This window comes from Cimex lectularius, unplaced genomic scaffold (genome assembly GCF_000648675.2).
Source record: "Cimex lectularius strain Harlan isolate CLEC.00 unplaced genomic scaffold, Clec_2.1 scaffold109, whole genome shotgun sequence".
Lineage (NCBI taxonomy): Eukaryota > Metazoa > Arthropoda > Insecta > Hemiptera > Cimicidae > Cimex > Cimex lectularius.
Genome location: NW_019392781.1, coordinates 765000 through 782201, shown reverse-complemented (window position 1 = coordinate 782201; position 17202 = coordinate 765000). Strand labels below are relative to the sequence as shown.

At 35.2% G+C, this 17202-nt stretch overlaps 4 protein-coding genes across 4 annotated transcripts; 2 read left to right on the top strand and 2 right to left on the bottom strand.

The window, feature by feature from the left end:
- Nucleotides 1–2025: 2025 nt before the first annotated feature.
- LOC106665986 (mitochondrial cardiolipin hydrolase-like) lies at nucleotides 2026–9512 on the bottom strand. The gene is made up of 5 exons (XM_014392829.1): nucleotides 9305–9512; nucleotides 6724–6974; nucleotides 2403–2587; nucleotides 2236–2340; nucleotides 2026–2175 (listed from the first exon to the last, which is right to left on the bottom strand). The coding sequence occupies exons 2-5, from the start codon at nucleotides 6966–6968 to the stop codon at nucleotides 2060–2062; spliced, it is 651 nt and encodes a 216-aa protein (XP_014248315.1). The 5' UTR covers nucleotides 6969–6974; nucleotides 9305–9512; the 3' UTR covers nucleotides 2026–2059.
- On the bottom strand, nucleotides 3958–4519 carry LOC106665987 (mediator of RNA polymerase II transcription subunit 21). The gene has a single exon (XM_014392830.2). It carries the CDS (start codon nucleotides 4433–4435, stop codon nucleotides 4019–4021), a length of 417 nt encoding a protein of 138 aa, XP_014248316.1. The 5' UTR covers nucleotides 4436–4519; the 3' UTR covers nucleotides 3958–4018.
- LOC106665985 (ATP-dependent RNA helicase DDX55) lies at nucleotides 4693–6579 on the top strand. The gene has a single exon (XM_014392828.2). It carries the CDS (start codon nucleotides 4758–4760, stop codon nucleotides 6510–6512), a length of 1755 nt encoding a protein of 584 aa, XP_014248314.1. The 5' UTR covers nucleotides 4693–4757; the 3' UTR covers nucleotides 6513–6579.
- A 19-nt stretch (nucleotides 9513–9531) lies between the features above and the next one.
- LOC106665892 (tyrosine-protein kinase receptor torso-like) lies at nucleotides 9532–16614 on the top strand. Its single transcript, XM_024227748.1, has 18 exons — nucleotides 9532–9623; nucleotides 12683–12835; nucleotides 12899–13470; nucleotides 13535–13666; nucleotides 13731–13857; nucleotides 13926–14024; nucleotides 14091–14164; nucleotides 14390–14552; nucleotides 14617–14768; nucleotides 14823–14958; nucleotides 15019–15182; nucleotides 15240–15411; nucleotides 15466–15632; nucleotides 15692–15737; nucleotides 15875–15922; nucleotides 15978–16051; nucleotides 16109–16321; nucleotides 16380–16614. Exons 3-18 carry the CDS (start codon nucleotides 13408–13410, stop codon nucleotides 16521–16523), a joined length of 1974 nt encoding a protein of 657 aa, XP_024083516.1. The 5' UTR covers nucleotides 9532–9623; nucleotides 12683–12835; nucleotides 12899–13407; the 3' UTR covers nucleotides 16524–16614.
- Nucleotides 16615–17202: the final 588 nt, after the last annotated feature.

Genomic DNA, 17202 nt, shown 5'->3' with positions numbered 1-17202 from the left:
TGAAGAAATTACCTGAGAACTCTGTAAATAGACTTTTTTCCATATACATAAACCTTAAACAAGAAAATGTTGTATAATAAGTTAACTATTTATGATTTATATTTGAGAGTGTCTTGAATATTTATTTTCTGTTGATCTTTTCCCCCCTCAAATTAATATTTTAAAAAAATTATATTTACCTATAAATATTTTAAAATATAGAAATTAGAAATTATTTATAAATAATGTGATATTGTTAGATTTTGTAATTAAGTAAAAGTAAACAAACCTCTAGAATTACAATGGTGCATGCCAAAGTGCGCCAAAGTATATCTGTAAATTTAAAAAAAATGTTCTTAACTTAATCAAGGTGTTTTTTAAAAAACCCAAAAATTTGTACAAAACTATTAAAAGAGACAAATGAATGTAATAGTGAACAATACTTGTAAATAACCAGTTTCAAAAAAGACTTGTAAATTACAAAATAATAAAATCAATTTAAAATATAAAATAAAAGAAATTTGTAGATTAAATTTAAGAGATGTAACATACGAACACTGTCTTTTAATTTAATATTTTTAAAAAAGGTGCAAACTTTTGTAATCCGATGGTGGTTTTTAGCAATGCAAATTTTTTTTCTATTAATTATTATAGTCAATACTTTGGTGATTCAATTGTTTTTTAAAACCAGTTCTTGTAATACTGTTAAGTTTGTAATTTTTTTTAACACTTGAGTCAATAGATTTAATTATAATTTCAATAGAATATTATGTTGGAATTCATTCCTATCTTTATTTTCTTCCCAGCAGGCTGGGCTTGTAAAAGTGTTTTTTTTTAAAGTTAATTTCAAAATAAATTTGATTCTTTTTTTTATGAAGCTCATGATTCATAAATAACATTGCCAATAGAAATAATTTGGAATAAAAGAAAACTAAACTTAGGGGATTGTTATTGCAATAATAAACCTATTTAAATATATGTACAATGGAGAGCCAGTAACGTAGGTTGAAGTTTTTTTTTAAATTTTACACAAAATCTTTTCATCCTAGAAATCTTCCTGGTTTTATATTCGTTTCTTTTTACGCTACGGCGTTCATGAAAAAGTTGTACTCCCTTATACTTCAATTGCTTTAAGAACTTACCTCGACTTCATGTTTTTTAAACATAAACCACAGGCCTAATCATCAAGTTGTGTTGATAGTATAAAAATCACAAAATATTGTGACGAGGTGATACGACTTATCAGTGATCTTGGTTTTTTTTGTGTATACTCGATTTTTAAACTAACGGTCACATACACAATTTTGGGATTGTATTTTTTCTGTTTGACTTTTCCAGTGATTTTCGAAGTTTTAATGAAGAGTTTTTCTTTTTTTGGAACAACTTGTTTTAAATATAAATTATTTAATTTGTCGGATTCGTGAGGAGCGGTCGAAAATAAATTATTTATTTATAATAGTGAACCTTTTAATGATTTGTTTTCATTTTTAAACGAATGTCTCGTTCTTTTCCCGCAATGGCAACGCTGCGGTGCTTTTGAACTGAACTTGAGCACTTGAGGCTTCTTCCACCGCAAAATCTTTGGGTTGCGTGTTTCTTGTTCTCTTAATAACAATTTGACAACCTGAGTTACCTTTGAGAGGTTATCAAGAATAAAATAGACAAAATATGATATAGACAATAACAAAGATGCAAGAAAAAAAAAGAAGAAATTTTGCTTAAAGCACAGAGGGCTTGATGTTTGTCGGCCTGTTAAAATAATACATAAAAATTTATTGACTTCTAAGTTATTCATTGTTAAATTAATATATGGTCTTATTTGACCAGTTGTAATGATAAATAAATGTATAAAAAAATTTGTCTAATTTTCTTAATTGATTTATTAATTAAAAATTAATGTGTTAAATCCTGGATAGATTATGAATTGATTTTGGCATTAGTTTTACACTGGGCTTGATTGTTGTTGTTTTTTTAACTCGTAGATTTTTGTTTATAAACATTTAATTATTTTTTTCTAAATAATGCACATACAGTAAAAAAATTATATAAAATTAAGCCTTATAATATTATAAAAATAAATTCAGCAGAACATTTCGGTTTTTGGGTCGTTCCAGATCAGCTCGAATGTGTCCATGGCATTCTTCACGATATCCTTCTGCGACGTTACAACAAGGTTGTCCCAGTTGCCGTACATGCCTAATAATACGGTTTAAGTCAAATAAATTCGCTAAATACCAGGGGAAAACGAATATTTACCCTGGACAGTCCAATTGACCGAGCCTGTCATTACTTTCCATTTGTCGATTATCGCTATCTTGCTGTGCATGTGGTAATTGAGCAGCGGGATTCTTACGGCTACGCCTGATTAAAAAAAAAAAAAAGTAAAATTTTAAATGCGAATCGCTTTACATTCGTTCTTTTACCTGCTTCGCTGATGGTGCGCACCTGAGATCCTTTGTTCGTCGACATCTCGTTGTCGCAAATGACACGCACTTTGACGCCTCTCTTCTGGGCATTGATGATGCACGTAGCGATCTCCATGGACGTTAGCAGGTGGATGCATACGTCCAGAGACTGTCTACAGCTCTCAAGACAGTCCATGATGTATCTGAAATTGTATAAAATTTCCTCTGACAATCTCTTGAAGGTTAGATTCCAACAATGGGTCTCAAAATAAGAAAAAGCTTGGTGAACGGTTAAATTATATTATTAGGACAATTAAACCATTCTATAACAGGTTAATTTTAAGTTATGAACCTAAAGAGCAAAAACAAAAAAGTTTCTACATGATTAAACAATAATTTGAAATTATGTATTTAGTAGTCAAAATTGGCCATAGTAATTATTATACTTTTTATTTAAGGTCTTGGTTGAGATGAAAAGGCTGAAGTGGTTAGAGCAGCAGTGAATTGAGCAGAAGGTCGTGGGTTCGAATCCCGCTCGTGACACTAGCTTTTTCACCTCTCCCAAGACCTTAGATAAAAATATTAATTAATTAAAATAATTTAACAATTACAGCAGTTCAAATAGTAGCAGAGATAGTTTTCATAGTAAACATTGTAATGCATAAAGAAGAATGATTGGGTATAACAGACCTGCTTTAATTTTGTGTCTATGATGTCTTAGGTTAGGGTTAAAAATTAAAATAAATCATGATTTTATATTGGTCTATTGTACAATTTCCGTTATTGTCTAAAGCTCTTCATTAATCTTAAGGCTTTTTATTCGATCTCAAAGCTTTGTCAAGGGGTCCCAGATGAATCCTTCAGGCCTTGGCTTTTTATCCTCCAGGAGATGAGTAGGAATCTGCTTAGGCCTTTGAACCAACAGAAAACATTCTACATTGTCTCTTATTGGCAATATCTGTTTCTGCTGCTCTGAGTCTGTAGTATCCAGTCAGCAGTCCAACTATCATTCTAGTCCTGACACATCAGGTTTAGTAGTTCTGCTGATGTCTCAGGACAAAACAATTGTGTGGCGCTGTTTGCTGCAGCTTTCGATAGTTCGATAGACGGCTGGTGGCTAAGGCTCTTCTGTACCCGCCAGGGTACCATCCCTGATCTGAAAGACAGCCACCTCATTTCTGTATGGTGAATCAAGGAATGATGAAGACTTCCCAATCATCACACAGTATTGTGAAAAGAATTGATAAACGGCCGCGACTTGATATAATTAATCATTTGAACAGATCCAAAACTTTCTTAAAAATGGATGGCATTTGTTTAATAGCTGAAGTCTGTGGAAAACATAATGACTGCTGCAAAATAAAAAAAAAACTTTCGTTTTCAGTACTCATTTTTATTGGTTTTTCTAGATTTATTTTTGTAAATATTATTTTTTGTCAAAGTTTGCCAAGGACCTTCCATGGACCACAGTTATGAAGCCGCGCAGGTCGTAGGTTGAGAAAGCTCCTGCCAGTGTGAGCTACGCAGAAATAGAAATACGCAAAACTGGAAATGGATCGAATAAGTTTCTGAATCCAATTAGAAATGTCTTTATTACAATAATAAATATTTACAGGAAAATAGAAAAGTGGAAGTTAATTTTTTGGCGCGAGGTGCTGCATGTCGAGTTGGCTTTGGGCGATATCAGCAAGTGAAGCTTGGACCTGTTCAAGGAGAATTTCACCACGTCGTACAACCTCGTCCAGACGTTCTGCTGCTTCTTGGTTGTCTTGCTCGAGACGTTTGAGGCACTGGAGCTGGAGGTCGTTGGACGACTCGTCCGAAGGAAGAGACTCGATCAAGGCGTCTATGTCCTTGGCGCAGCGAGTTATGAGGGTGGCGAATAGCTGGGCGTAGTCGTCCTGCTGTTGCTGCGGAGTCTGAGACCCAGAACGGTCAAAACCGGCGAACTTGGACGGGGTCGAGTGCTGCTGCAGTATACCTATGGAGTTGCAGAAGTACTCCGCTTGCTGGTTCACCGTGTCCTGCAGTTGGGTCAGCCTGTCAGCCATGTCATCTAACCGATGCAGAGAAAGCTTCAGAAACCGTGTTCAAACTTCAACAGAGTCCCTTTTGACCTTTATAGCCTATTGGAGGTTTCAAACACTATGTATCACTACTCACTAGTGTCTTTAATGAAAGTTAAAACAGTTTAGTTGTTTATTTTTGTTTATTTAAAGATAAACAGTTAAACTAGCAGAAAGATGGACTTTTAAATGGTAGCAAAAAATAGATTTTCTTAAATGTAGAATTGTTTTTATTATATATTCAGTTTGAGGTTGCATTGGAACAGGTTGCCCACGTGGTAACTGTCAGTTTGTTTACAGCCTAGAAATGGAGACAAAATGGATAAGTGTCGTCCCCAAATTGAGCGATTTCGTTTTAGAAACCTTGGATCGACTGGGATTCACAACAATGACCCCTGTCCAGGCGACAGTCATCCCGCTGCTATTAGGTAACAAGGATGTCGCTGCAGAAGCAGTCACCGGCAGTGGTAAGACCCTCGCTTTTATAATCCCTTTGCTGGAACGGATGCACAGGAGGGCAGAAGCCTGGAAGAATTTCGAGATAGGCGGTCTGATAGTCTCCCCTACCCGTGAGCTAGCCCAGCAGATCAGCCGGGTGCTGAACGACTTTTTAAAAAACATGACAAACCCTTACAAACAGGCGTTGATCATAGGTGGAACGAAGGTCACCGATGATATAGAAAAGTTGAAGAAAGACGGTGTCAACATTATAATCGCGACACCAGGTCGGTTGGAAGATCTGCTCACCCGAGGCGACATCCCACTGCACATAGCTCTAAAATCAATAGAGATGTTGGTTTTAGACGAGGCCGACAGACTTCTCGAACTCGGGTTTGAGAAGTCTCTCAACACAATACTATCTTATTTGCCAAAGCAGAGAAGAACGAGCCTTTTTTCTGCGACACAGACAAGGCGACTTGAACTTCTAGTACGAGCCGGTTTAAGAAACCCTGTTATAGTCTCGGTAAAACAGTCTTCACAGAAAATATCTACACCGAAGGAGCTGATAAATTTTTACAAAATAATACCACCTAAAGAGAAGTTATCGTTTTTATTGTCGTTTCTTAAAGAGCAAGGAAAGAATCAAAAATACATAATCTTCTTTTTGACCTGCGCTTCTGTTGAATATTTCACGACTTTACTCAAAAGGCTACTTCCGAAGTTTACTTTCTTCGGACTACACGGCAAGATGAAAAAGAAGAGGCAGAAAATGCTCCAGGAGTTTCGAGATGCTGAATGCGGGATCCTGGCTTGTACAGATGTCATGGAGAGGGGTATCGACATACCCGACGTACACTGGGTGGTCCAGTTCGACTTGCCAACTTCGGTTTCTGCTTTTGTCCACCGGTGCGGGCGGACAGCGCGTATCGGTAATGTCGGAAGCGCACTGTCCTTGTTGATGCCGAATGAGGATGCGTACATCGATTTCATCCAGAGGAACCAAAAAGTCCAGCTGGAGGTTTATAAGGATTTAGATAGCAAAGACTTAGACAGGATAAAAAATTTAGCGCAGGAAATGCAGAAAAGCGACAGGGCTTATTTCGACAGAGCCAACCTTGCTTTTGTGTCATACATACGCGCTTATGCAAAACACGAGTGTAATTTTTTATTAAGGGTCAAAGATTTGGACTTCGCAGGCTTGGCTTCTTCCTACGGGCTGCTCCGATTGCCGAAAATGCCCGAGCTCAAGAACAGACAGGTCGATTTCGAAGCGACAGATTTAGACTTCAACACTATTTCGTATAAAGACAAGCAAAAGGAAAACTCGAGAATCAACAAGCTTGAGATCTACAAAGAGACGGGTGTCTGGCCGGGGGTCAAGGCGAAGAAGATGAAACAGTCGACGCCATGGTCGCAGACGAAAGAGAAAAAAGAAGAAGTTAAAGAGAAACGCAGGAAAAAGAGAGAACTCAGGAAGAAGAAAATCGAAGAAGGCAAGACCAAAAAGAAAAGAAAGAGGAAAACGATGACAGAAGATAACTGGAAAGAATTGGAAGATAACATCTCTTTTCTCAAGAAAATGAAAAAGGACAAAAACTTCACTATAGAAGATATAGATTAGTGAAGTTCTATGTGTTTTATTTACTGTATATAATGTATTTACTGTAAATATATATTTTATATTCTCATGCGCCTTTTATTATGTTGAGAAATGCTTTTAATTGTCATATTTTTTAGTGCATACAATTAATTCAAAACTAACTAATAAAATACACACAAGAAACATTATGTAACACAAATATGTTTTTTTTTTTAAACAATGTCAGGCTCACCTTAGCTTCCTGTAAGGGCAGTCGGACTTAAAACACAGCTTCTTTTTGTAGATGTGCTTTTCGCAGTCACCGACGCCCGATGCTCTGAAAAAGAGCGCATCGTTCACGATTGATTTCTGCCTTTTCACCTCGGCTTCGATGTCCCTCAGTGTTTTTTTATAGCTGTGCAATTTGTAAATCGTGTAAACGCCGATTGGAATCGCAACGGTTAAAATGTCCAGCATTCGTCCTTGAAGAATTTGCATTTCACACTGAAATTACATTAAAAAAAAATCAGTTTTTAATCCAAGCACAAGGGTTAAATTATTGAAATATTTTGGATTTGAACACAAAAATAACTTTAACATCTTTTGAATCACATCAAGTCTGAAATATGTCACATTTGAAAGTGAAATCTCATTTTAAAAGTGTAAACTCAATATCACACAATAGATCTGTACTCTATGTTGGCTTAAAAATTTTCAAACCCCACCAACTTAGAGTGATGGACCAAAATCCTAAATAGTCATGAAGCAATTTGTCGTGGCCTTTTCTAACATAGAAATGTCTTTGGTTGGCTTAATCCAAACAAAACCCGTATAAAATATACATCTGCAGCGGAGCCTATGATGTTGGCAAAACAAAATAGAGAACAATAATTAACCAGGGGAGAATCCACATAACATTTTTATAAATTTTGTACATTCATGATCTTCCTGATCATTCAAAACAATTTATTCTGATTAAGAAACAGCAGTATTCTCATTTTTACAACGATAAGCGTAAGTTTTATAAAGAAAGGAAATAGATAGTTGTGTTGAGATGACAACCAGTCCAGCAGGCCATACATAGGCAGTAGGAAATATTATCAAAGTATTAGGCAAGAGGATGGGTACTAACATGGCAGTAGAAATTGCTTTAAGAACTCATGAAATCAAAAAAGCCCTAACTTGATGAAGTATCTAGGACTGTCTCTAGATAAAAGTCTAACTTTAATAATCAAATAGTTGGTCAGTAGTGGTATCCGGTGGTCTGGGTGCGTTTTGTCTGTGTGTCTGTCACTTGCCTTTGGTTGCCAGGCTTGACCCAAATGCTCTACACTGTAAACTTAAAAATCATGAAAAAGAATTATAAAAACGCTCTCATTATCTCGCTCTCATATTAACAGTGTTCAAGTGGTGATAAACTTAGACAATGATGGCCTTAAAATATGCTTACAACATAGACTAACACATCAAATTTCGTTTGAGAAATTACAGTAAGAAAATTCTTGTAATGAGAGGTTTTTCTTTCTTCTAATTTCTAAATTCTTGTACAACTGAGAGACTTCAATCAGTTAATACTTCTTGGGTCATCTCCTGTTCTAAGAATTCTGATTATTGATATTGTAACGCAGAATATTCCAGGTCCTGCAAGTAGTATGGTTTTTTATTCATGCTGGCTCGCCTGGAACTTGAAATTACACTTCTACATACCCGCTTTTAATTTAGCATTGCAATTCAGGTAGCATTGCTTATTTTCTGCTATTGTTGTTTTTTACATGCCTGTGGGTCTGCCTAAGATCCAAAATTTTTCACGGCAGGTAAAGAAATACAATGCTCCAATTCACAACATCGTCGAACCGATAATTTCTAGAAAATAGACTTAGTAAAGGAATTTCAAAGGAATATTGAAAGTGAAAGATATTTGAAAAATATCGAAGAATCTTCTGGTAAGAGATAATTGATGGCTCAAGTGAAAACATGATTTGATGTTGGTCTGCAAGTCAGTGAACTCATGCTAAACTGGCATGGGGTCACGTATTGGGTACATTTTTACTCGCTTGTTATTTATTTATTTTTTATTTTTATATTCCTTACAGCTCAAATCATAGGCGACCAGTTAGAGTAAAAATAAATAAGTTGTATGTAAAATAAATAAATATGCACAATAAGCTATAGATCTAAGAGCACAATGCTGTTTTGCATTTTTTGTTGTACGACCTAAGGCCATTATGGAAAACATGAGTAAATGAGTGCCGTTCAAAAGGCGAGAAATTGTGGACCTGTCAAGCTTGTAAGAGGTGAAAATCCATATGGAAAGGTGAGCTGAGGGAGCATAGAGGATATCCGCAAAGTAAACTGAGTTGTTCAGTACTTTCCTAACCCAGGATTTTCCAAATTTTCCTTCGAATGAGCCCAACACAAAGTCTGTGCGGTAAGAATAGTCATCCAATGAACAATACCCCTGGAAATAAATTGTTAGAAAGCACCCGTACAATCACTGTTTATGGTTTATATATATTTTCTTCAACAAACCCGTCAATGAAGACAGACCTAATGCTGGTTGAGCATCAAGCAAAAACAGTTAAAATATTGCAAAAGGTTCAAAAAGTCAATTAAGTGCCTATACAAGTGCTTCAAGTACTTATAACAAAAAGTCACCTAGCTACTTAGTTTTCCTTAAGTAAAGTCACCAAACAAAGTTTGATTGAGCCAAATTTGAAAATAAAAACAATTAATTGGCCAACCATAATTTTATTAGAAACAAAGACGTAAATTAATATATAATAATGGGATTTGATTTTGGGGTTTTTGTATTAAATGTTAAAAAAGGCATTCACCCTTTGATGAAACGGTCCTTATCAGTTATTTTGATTTAAACGAAGCGGAAGCACGAGCGGTCATCCGAGGCCCTTTTTTTCTCTTTGAAGGCAAAATGTTCTTTTATCGTCGTTCTTTAATAATTGAACCTTAAATAAATGAAAATTTTCTATTTTGACCACAGCTCTTTTAAATTTATGTTGCATGTAACATAATAGGAGGTTATTTTATCTCTTCGGAGGTTATAAGTTGATCTCTTGCTTATTTGGACTTCGGAGCTTGGATACTTACTAGAAGTATTTGACGGGATGGCTTCAGCTTCACCATACGGCAGAGGAAGTAAGATATATACAAAAAATTCATTCTTTATTTACACTGTTTAACTGAACTGCTGCAGGAAGAGAATAACATAAAGTGAATATGATAGACCTCTGATGAAAGAAACCAATATTATAGTTTGTACCACTCATACAAGATTATAATCATAAAAGTCTAGGGTAAAAGATAAATGTCTGGTTGAGGTCTCTGCGAACTTGTGGTTTATAATCGTGATCATTATAATCTGCTTATGTTGAGAATACATGTTCACAAAATTCCTTTTTCTTCAACAAGCACATTTTTTTTTTTCTCTTCTTGACAGTCTGACGTCTGACACCGGCTCGATTGCCTCAGACAGATCCGAGTGACTAGGATTTGACTATCGTCTGGTTGACTGTCCTGGCGTCAACCATTCTCTACAATTGTTGGCACTTCAGCTGCAAAGTTGACACTTTTATCCTCAGTTTAACAGTTGATGGCCCTAGTAACCTTGGCCTGATTGCCTCACATCATTTTGAGTTCCAATTCCAAGTATTAAAATTGGCTAAACCTGCAAGTAAAAGATTGTGTCATCGGCACGTCTAATCCATCTTGATTGTCTTGAATCATTCCAAATCCCTTGGATTCATCATCCTCAGCTGGACTTATTAACAGTCATTGGCTCAACTTTCCACTGATCCACAGTCATTAACACTTGCTTTCAGTTCAGTAATCATTGGCACTTCTATCCTTTGCTCTGTTATCTGAGACTGTTCCTAATTTCTAGGATTGATTATTCCTCTAATTGCTAGTCCTCAGCTGGACAACTCAAGTTAGTGCTCCCTACAATTAATTGACCAATTGTGCTTAGCTCAAAAGTCATTAGCACTTTTTGCTTTTAGTTCGGCAATCATTGGCACTTCTATGCTTTGCTCTATTGCCTCAGGCTGTTCTGAACCCCTAGCATTAACTATCTTCTATAGATCGTCTCCAGGGCTCCACCCAGTCATTGGTTGAACTGTCCTCAGCTCTTTTATACTCTGTTTGACAGTCATTGGCATTTTAAGCACAGCTTGATTGCCTTGGACTATTCCAAATCCCTAGGATAGCAGTCTTCAGCTGGATCATCTTCATTAGTACTTCCTACAATCATTGGCTCTACTCATCTCAGCTCAACAGTCACTAGCTCTTTTGTACTCATTTCGACAATCATTGGCATTTCTAACCTCAGCTTGATTGCCTTGGACTGTTCCGAATCCCTAGGATAGCAGTCTTCAGCTGGATCCACTTCATCCAGTACTTCCTACAATCATTGGCTCTACCCATCTCAGCTCAAAAGTCACCAACCCTTTTTACTCATTTCGACAGTCATTGGCATTTCTAACCTCAGCTCGATTACCTTGGATTGTTTTGAATCCCTGGGATAGATAGCCCTTCAGCTGGATCAACTTCATCAAGTACTTCCTACAATCATTGGTCCAACTCTTCTCAGTTCATCAAAAGTCATTAGTAGTTTGGCAGTCATTGGCATTTCTAAACCCTGCTTGATTGCCTTGGTCTGTCCTGAATCCCTAAGATAGACAGTCTTCAGGAGGAGCATTGGCTACAATCATTGGCTCTCAGTAAATGGCATTTCTAACCTTGGCTCTTTTGCCTGTTGGAGGCCCTTACTGTTCCACCCGATAACGAAGGCTTTCTGGACAGTTCTGTAGCAGTTTGATGTACCTTACTCTTCCTTGAACTGTTCCAAATTCCTAGTTTTGACTAATCTCTGCTTGACAGTCCTCAGCTGACCTCCTACTAGTACTTCCTAGCACATTTGTACTACTTCCGACTTTCAGGACTGTCTAGGATCAGTTTGACTTTTGAACATTTATTGATATTTACAGGTTTTATTTCACATGATTTCTGTGTCTTTAAAATTAGATTTACTGTTGTTTGACCTATAAATCGCTCATATTACTGCCATAATTTAACCGGCATATATATTAATCAATTGATCAGATCTTTCGTTTATAAAACACTCCATATGCATCTGTATTCTGTTTTTTTTAATTTTTATTTTTTTAGGAAGAAAACTTTATTGATCTGTACAAATTATTACAGTTTTGATAAAACAGAAGCTAGTAGCATAACAAGTTATGCTAATAACATGTAATATGTGTAAATGTGCATTCCATTAACTAGCCTTCATCAAAATTATAATTATTGACTTTGTCACTCTCATAATAATTTACAGAAAAAGTACGATTATAATTTATTAATAAATATTGCTGTGTACACATGACTATGTATCGTCAAGCAGGAACCTTGAGGTAACTTTGTCCTGAGTCGTCGGAGGAGTCAAGTCAAGATTTGAGTGATTATTAGATGGTCGTCATCCTCGTGTTAAGTTCTCTATAGGCTTTTCTGGCAACCTGCCTAGATGCCTAGATTCTAGGGATGCCTAGATCTTGGTGCAGGATACTGTCACGGACATACCACGGGGCTCCTGTGATGAGACGTAGAACTTGTATTACCTGTATTTTGTTCAGATGATTGGTTGCAGCTGCTCCCCAGAGTTCACAGGAGTATGTCCTTATAGGCCTAATTATCATTAGGTATAGTAGTTGCTCAGTATTCAAAGTGAGAGGAGATTTCTTGTCTCAGATATCTTATTCTTCTGCAAACTTTAACGACCTGATACTTTATATGTTCAGCCCATGTCAGTTTTGAGTCCAGGTTTACACCTAGGTAGCGCGATAACAAAATAGCCGTACATTTTAGTTATCTTATTGCAGCAGTCACACCAGATCAATCAACAGACTTTTATCAAGGTGAAATTTGCTTAGGTGTTGGCGTCATTGTAACATGTATTCAGGAGTTAATCTGAGCAAAAATTTTTATGAAATTACACTTGCATTTTCTGGCGCTAGGAATAGGCATTTCCATTACATTTAGGGTCTCATTGAAGTGTTTACGATATTCAGTTCTGCTTGTAAATATTCCAGTTCTACTATTTTTTCAAATGCTTGTTCAATTTTTTGTTACCATCAATTTAATTTTTTTGTTTAAATAATTAAAATGTACACATGCAATTATCATTTTTTGTTTGTTTTCAGTCGTCGGTCTTTGGAAGAAATGCTGGGATCAGATCCCTGGAGTGACGATAACTACAATAATGGCAGCCGGTAGCTTAGTGGCAGGCGTGTATGCTGTTTACAAACATGAAAAATCTGGCTGTTTTGACCCAAAATACAAAACGGATTTTGTCAGTGAGTAACAATTAAAAAAAAATTTTTTTGTACATATTTCTCATTGTGTTTTTTCATTTTTAGTTTACAGATCAGACGATCCTAGAGCAAAAAGGCCTACCCGGGAATTCTGAATTTCTGAGAATACAAAGATATCTAGTTGTTAATTTTTAAAGCAAAAAAAGTAATAAATTACAGTTAAACTTTTGATGTGTTATTTTTAACAACCTGTTTAAAATTTTTATACTTCTTGGGAAACTGGGTGGTACTTATATTAAACTTATTGCATCTGTAGAATAACAGAGAGAAAAGTTAATCTGGCAGATAAAAGAGAATAAATTATTCCTAGTTTCCTGTTTAATAATGGGAAATGCTAATGAAAGATCAAAAAATATAATTTTTTGTTATCTTTTGAAAGGAAAGGTTTGCCTTTTCTTGAATGGTCATGCGTTTCCGTCTGAAATTCAGTTTTCTGACTTGAGCAGTGTCCCTTTTAAAAAGTTAAATTTTGACATTTACATTTCTCTCCCCCTCCTCTCGAATAATTTGAAAATTTATACCGAATCCGGCCTTATTATCCCCAAAGGCAAAAGATGGTGAGAATACTGGCGTTCTCTTGGTTTCTAATAGGAACGATGCAGTTTTTAACCACTCAGGTAAACGTTTTCAAGTTTCGATCGATATTGCTAAAGGGGTTAACACGTTTTTCAAACTCCCCAGAAATACACAACGGACGTTTCAATATCTTTAATATGCAGAAGGGAACGCATGCTGATCATCGGGTTGGAAGGTCCTGAGTACAACAATTATACCATTAGCGTTTACGACGACGTTCTGATTCAAAAGAAAGAAGTATTTGACTTTTTCTTAAATATTCCTCAACCATATTCATTTTAAACTTTTTATTTTCATACAGTTTTCAGTTTTGCCCAAAATATACGCTATAAAAAAATTAAAGAGTGACATTTTGTATGAAATACGACTGAATTTTAATTCAAACGACACCGATAGAGAAATTATTTCTCACTTTTCTACTCTCTCTGGTGAATTTCAATTTCATCCCTTCAGATTATTTAAAAAAGTTTGGATTTTTATAATTGCGAGATTTCAGATGATTACAATTTGACGAGGGTGGTTTTTGCAAATTTCACTCAAATCCTGAGCAGAGGATCGCTGTTGTCTTTGATTTTATCCTGGACACCGGGGCCCGGTATGCTTTGTTCCTTTTAATAACGCTGTCATTTATAAAACAATTTTTTTTTTTTTAAATTTCAAGAGCGAATATGCGATTATGACATACTCATATGGGCCAAGGGATACATGCAAGACTTGGTGCAAATTTCTCCAGAGGTGAGAAAACATTTTCTTCTATTCATAACTGGTTTGCCTTTTATTAAGTAATAGTAAAGAAAATGAAATACTTTTATTTTTTAATTTAAATTTTCTGTAATCTTGAAAATTCATCTTTTTCAAAGTTAAATCTGATAAATTTATGCCTAATGAAAGTAATAATTGAAAGTTAAAATTAATTCTATTTGATTTTTATTATCTTAATTTTTATTTACAATTTCACAGTACCACGAGTTATACAATACTGAACTTCAGGATCTTCGGTTTTCGACAAATTACTCGGTCGCCATTTACCCGTACACCGAAGGGCGCGAAGGTCCGAAGTATTGGGTCAATTTCACGACGCCTTCTTGCAACGAGATCAACGATTACAACTATACGATTTGCCGTATGTCGAATCCTGTCGGATTTTATAGATTTAATTATTAAACAATTTTTTTTTTCACTTTAAGAACCGGCCGAACCAGAAGGTCTAACCATCAAAGAGAAAGAATGCAACGTAACCGTAAACTGGTCTCGCCCTTTCGTAAATCCAGACTCGTACGTCTTTGAAATTGTACCTCATAACGGAAGTTACGAACGTTTCCATACTGAAATTAACGGGGTAATTTGTTAAAATTCATATTTTTTCCTCGATTCATAATCGTATGTTTTGTAGAATGAAAGCTTTTTTTCCTTCGATGCCCACAACTACAGCGATTTTTTCACCATTTTCTTGAAAGCCGAAGCCATTTCAGGACAAAGCCAGACTGTTTATAAAGAGCATAAAAATCTATGTTATGAATCAGAAGAAAGTATGCCTTTGCATAAATTAATAATTTATTTACTTCAAATTTTTAATTATGTATATATAGGTAATAATTCAGCGAATTTTAACATGTTATTGCTTTATTATACAATACCTTCTGTGCTGGTCATGGCAGTGACTTTCTCTTTGATCTGTCTCGCAGTAGTTAAAGTGAAAAAAACTATAGATTTAAACACAACAGAAGATGATCCTAAAGTAAAAGAAATGAAGGTATTTAAAAAAAAAAACTTTAATAGATATTTTATAAAAGAATATTATGCATTCAAGCTTCCAAATGAATCAAAATACTTACAAGTGGACGATCTAGAGTATGAAATCCCAAAAGAAAACATAACCCTTTTGGAAGTGATTGGCGAAGGCGAATTTGGCATTGTTCATAGGGCGAAATACACTTATGAGAAAGGCAAACAAAAAGACGTCGCTGTCAAAGTTCTAAAAGGTGATTTTTTATTGTTTTTTTGTTTCGATATAAATAAACAGAACTATTTTTTAGAACATGCGACATATGAGGATAAAAAACAGCTAGAGAAAGAGGTGGAAGTCATGAAAAGGGTCGGAACTCATGCGAACATTGTTTCCCTTGTCGGCTACTGCAGCTCTAATTTTCTTCTTGTCGTTGAATACTGTAGCCAGGGGAATTTGCAGATTTTTCTTAGAAATGTGTGTTTTAAGTTTGCAGCCGTAGTCAGAACGATTTTACCTAAATATTTTCTTTTAAGGTCTGGAAGACAAAGTTGCTTATTAAAGAGTTAAACAATTCAGGTGGTAAGTTTTGTAATATTAAATTTATACTGAGGTAAGTCTCGAATATTTAAAATTTGACAATACTCTATAATCTTTGTGTTTTACAATTAGTTGTACAAATTTTACATGAGAAAGTTTTTCCCCTTAATGTTTTTTAGAGATTCCAAATGACACTGGCGTTTTTAATTTTCTTTATGGCAGAACAGGTAAATTTTTTCTTTTCTTACAAGCATTTGACAATTTTTAACTTAAGATTGATAGATTTAGAAAAGAAACATTTATCCTTGACGACAACAGACTTAATATCCTTTGCAAGGCAGATCTCAATCGGAATGGTAAACAATTATCTAAATCCTCATTACGAAAAAAAAAAAAAAAAAACCTTTCAACAGGAATACCTATCAAGGAATAGAGTAATTCACCGAGACCTGGCAGCAAGGAATGTCCTCCTGACATCAAACCTGACGGCGAAAATATCCGATTTCGGCCTAAGCCGTGATATTTATGAAGAGAACGTCTATAAAAAGAAAACTGTCGCTAGACTACCTATTAAATGGATGGCCATAGAATCATTAGTACACCATATTTTTACTACACAGAGCGATGTGTGAGTTCTTAAAGAATTAAAAAAAAAGAAAAAAAGATTGTTTTAATTTTTTTTAGATGGTCCTTTGGCGTTCTCCTGTGGGAAATTATGACTCTCGGTTGTTGCCCTTATCCGACGCTCCTCTCAGGGAATATATGCAAACTCTTGCTGCAGGGTTACAGGATGGAACGGCCGCCAGCATGCAGCGAGCATCTCTATGATATAATGCTCTCGTGTTGGGACGCAGTGCCGCAAAGGAGGCCAACTTTTAGCACTCTGGTCGCACAAATCGACTCGATCCTTGAAGATGAATCTCCTAATAAGTATCTTCAACTCGACTGCTCACAATACATTGACATGTTTGTATTTTTTCTGTGATCAGAACATATTTCCTTTTTGTATTGATAAATCAAAAAAACACTTCATGTATTTTATGTTGCAGATTTCCTGAGGAATCATTAAAACACAACGAATAACTGTACATGCAATCATGCTTTCATGTCAACAATTCTAAGAAACTTAACACACTAAAATACTCTTCATTGCAATAAAGTTTTCTACATTTTAATAGGTTTTTACTGTATATAAGTCTAGTCATTTAATTAATACCATGATGATTTTTTCCACATTTCCGAAATTTCTTATATTTCTTCGGACAAATCAAGAAATATAAATACGACCTACTATTATTATACTATCAGTGTAAAAGCGCAGCTTAAAAGTATTGTCCAATGGTACAATCATTTATTGAAATGTACAATTAATTTTTACAAATTTTCATGATTTTATAAACATTGAGATGTTTTCTTCGAGGTTCTAGCCAATAGTTTCAAAAATATGTATATAAAAAATCTCACTCAAGAATTTTTGTTTAATTTAATTATTCTCAAATTAAATCAG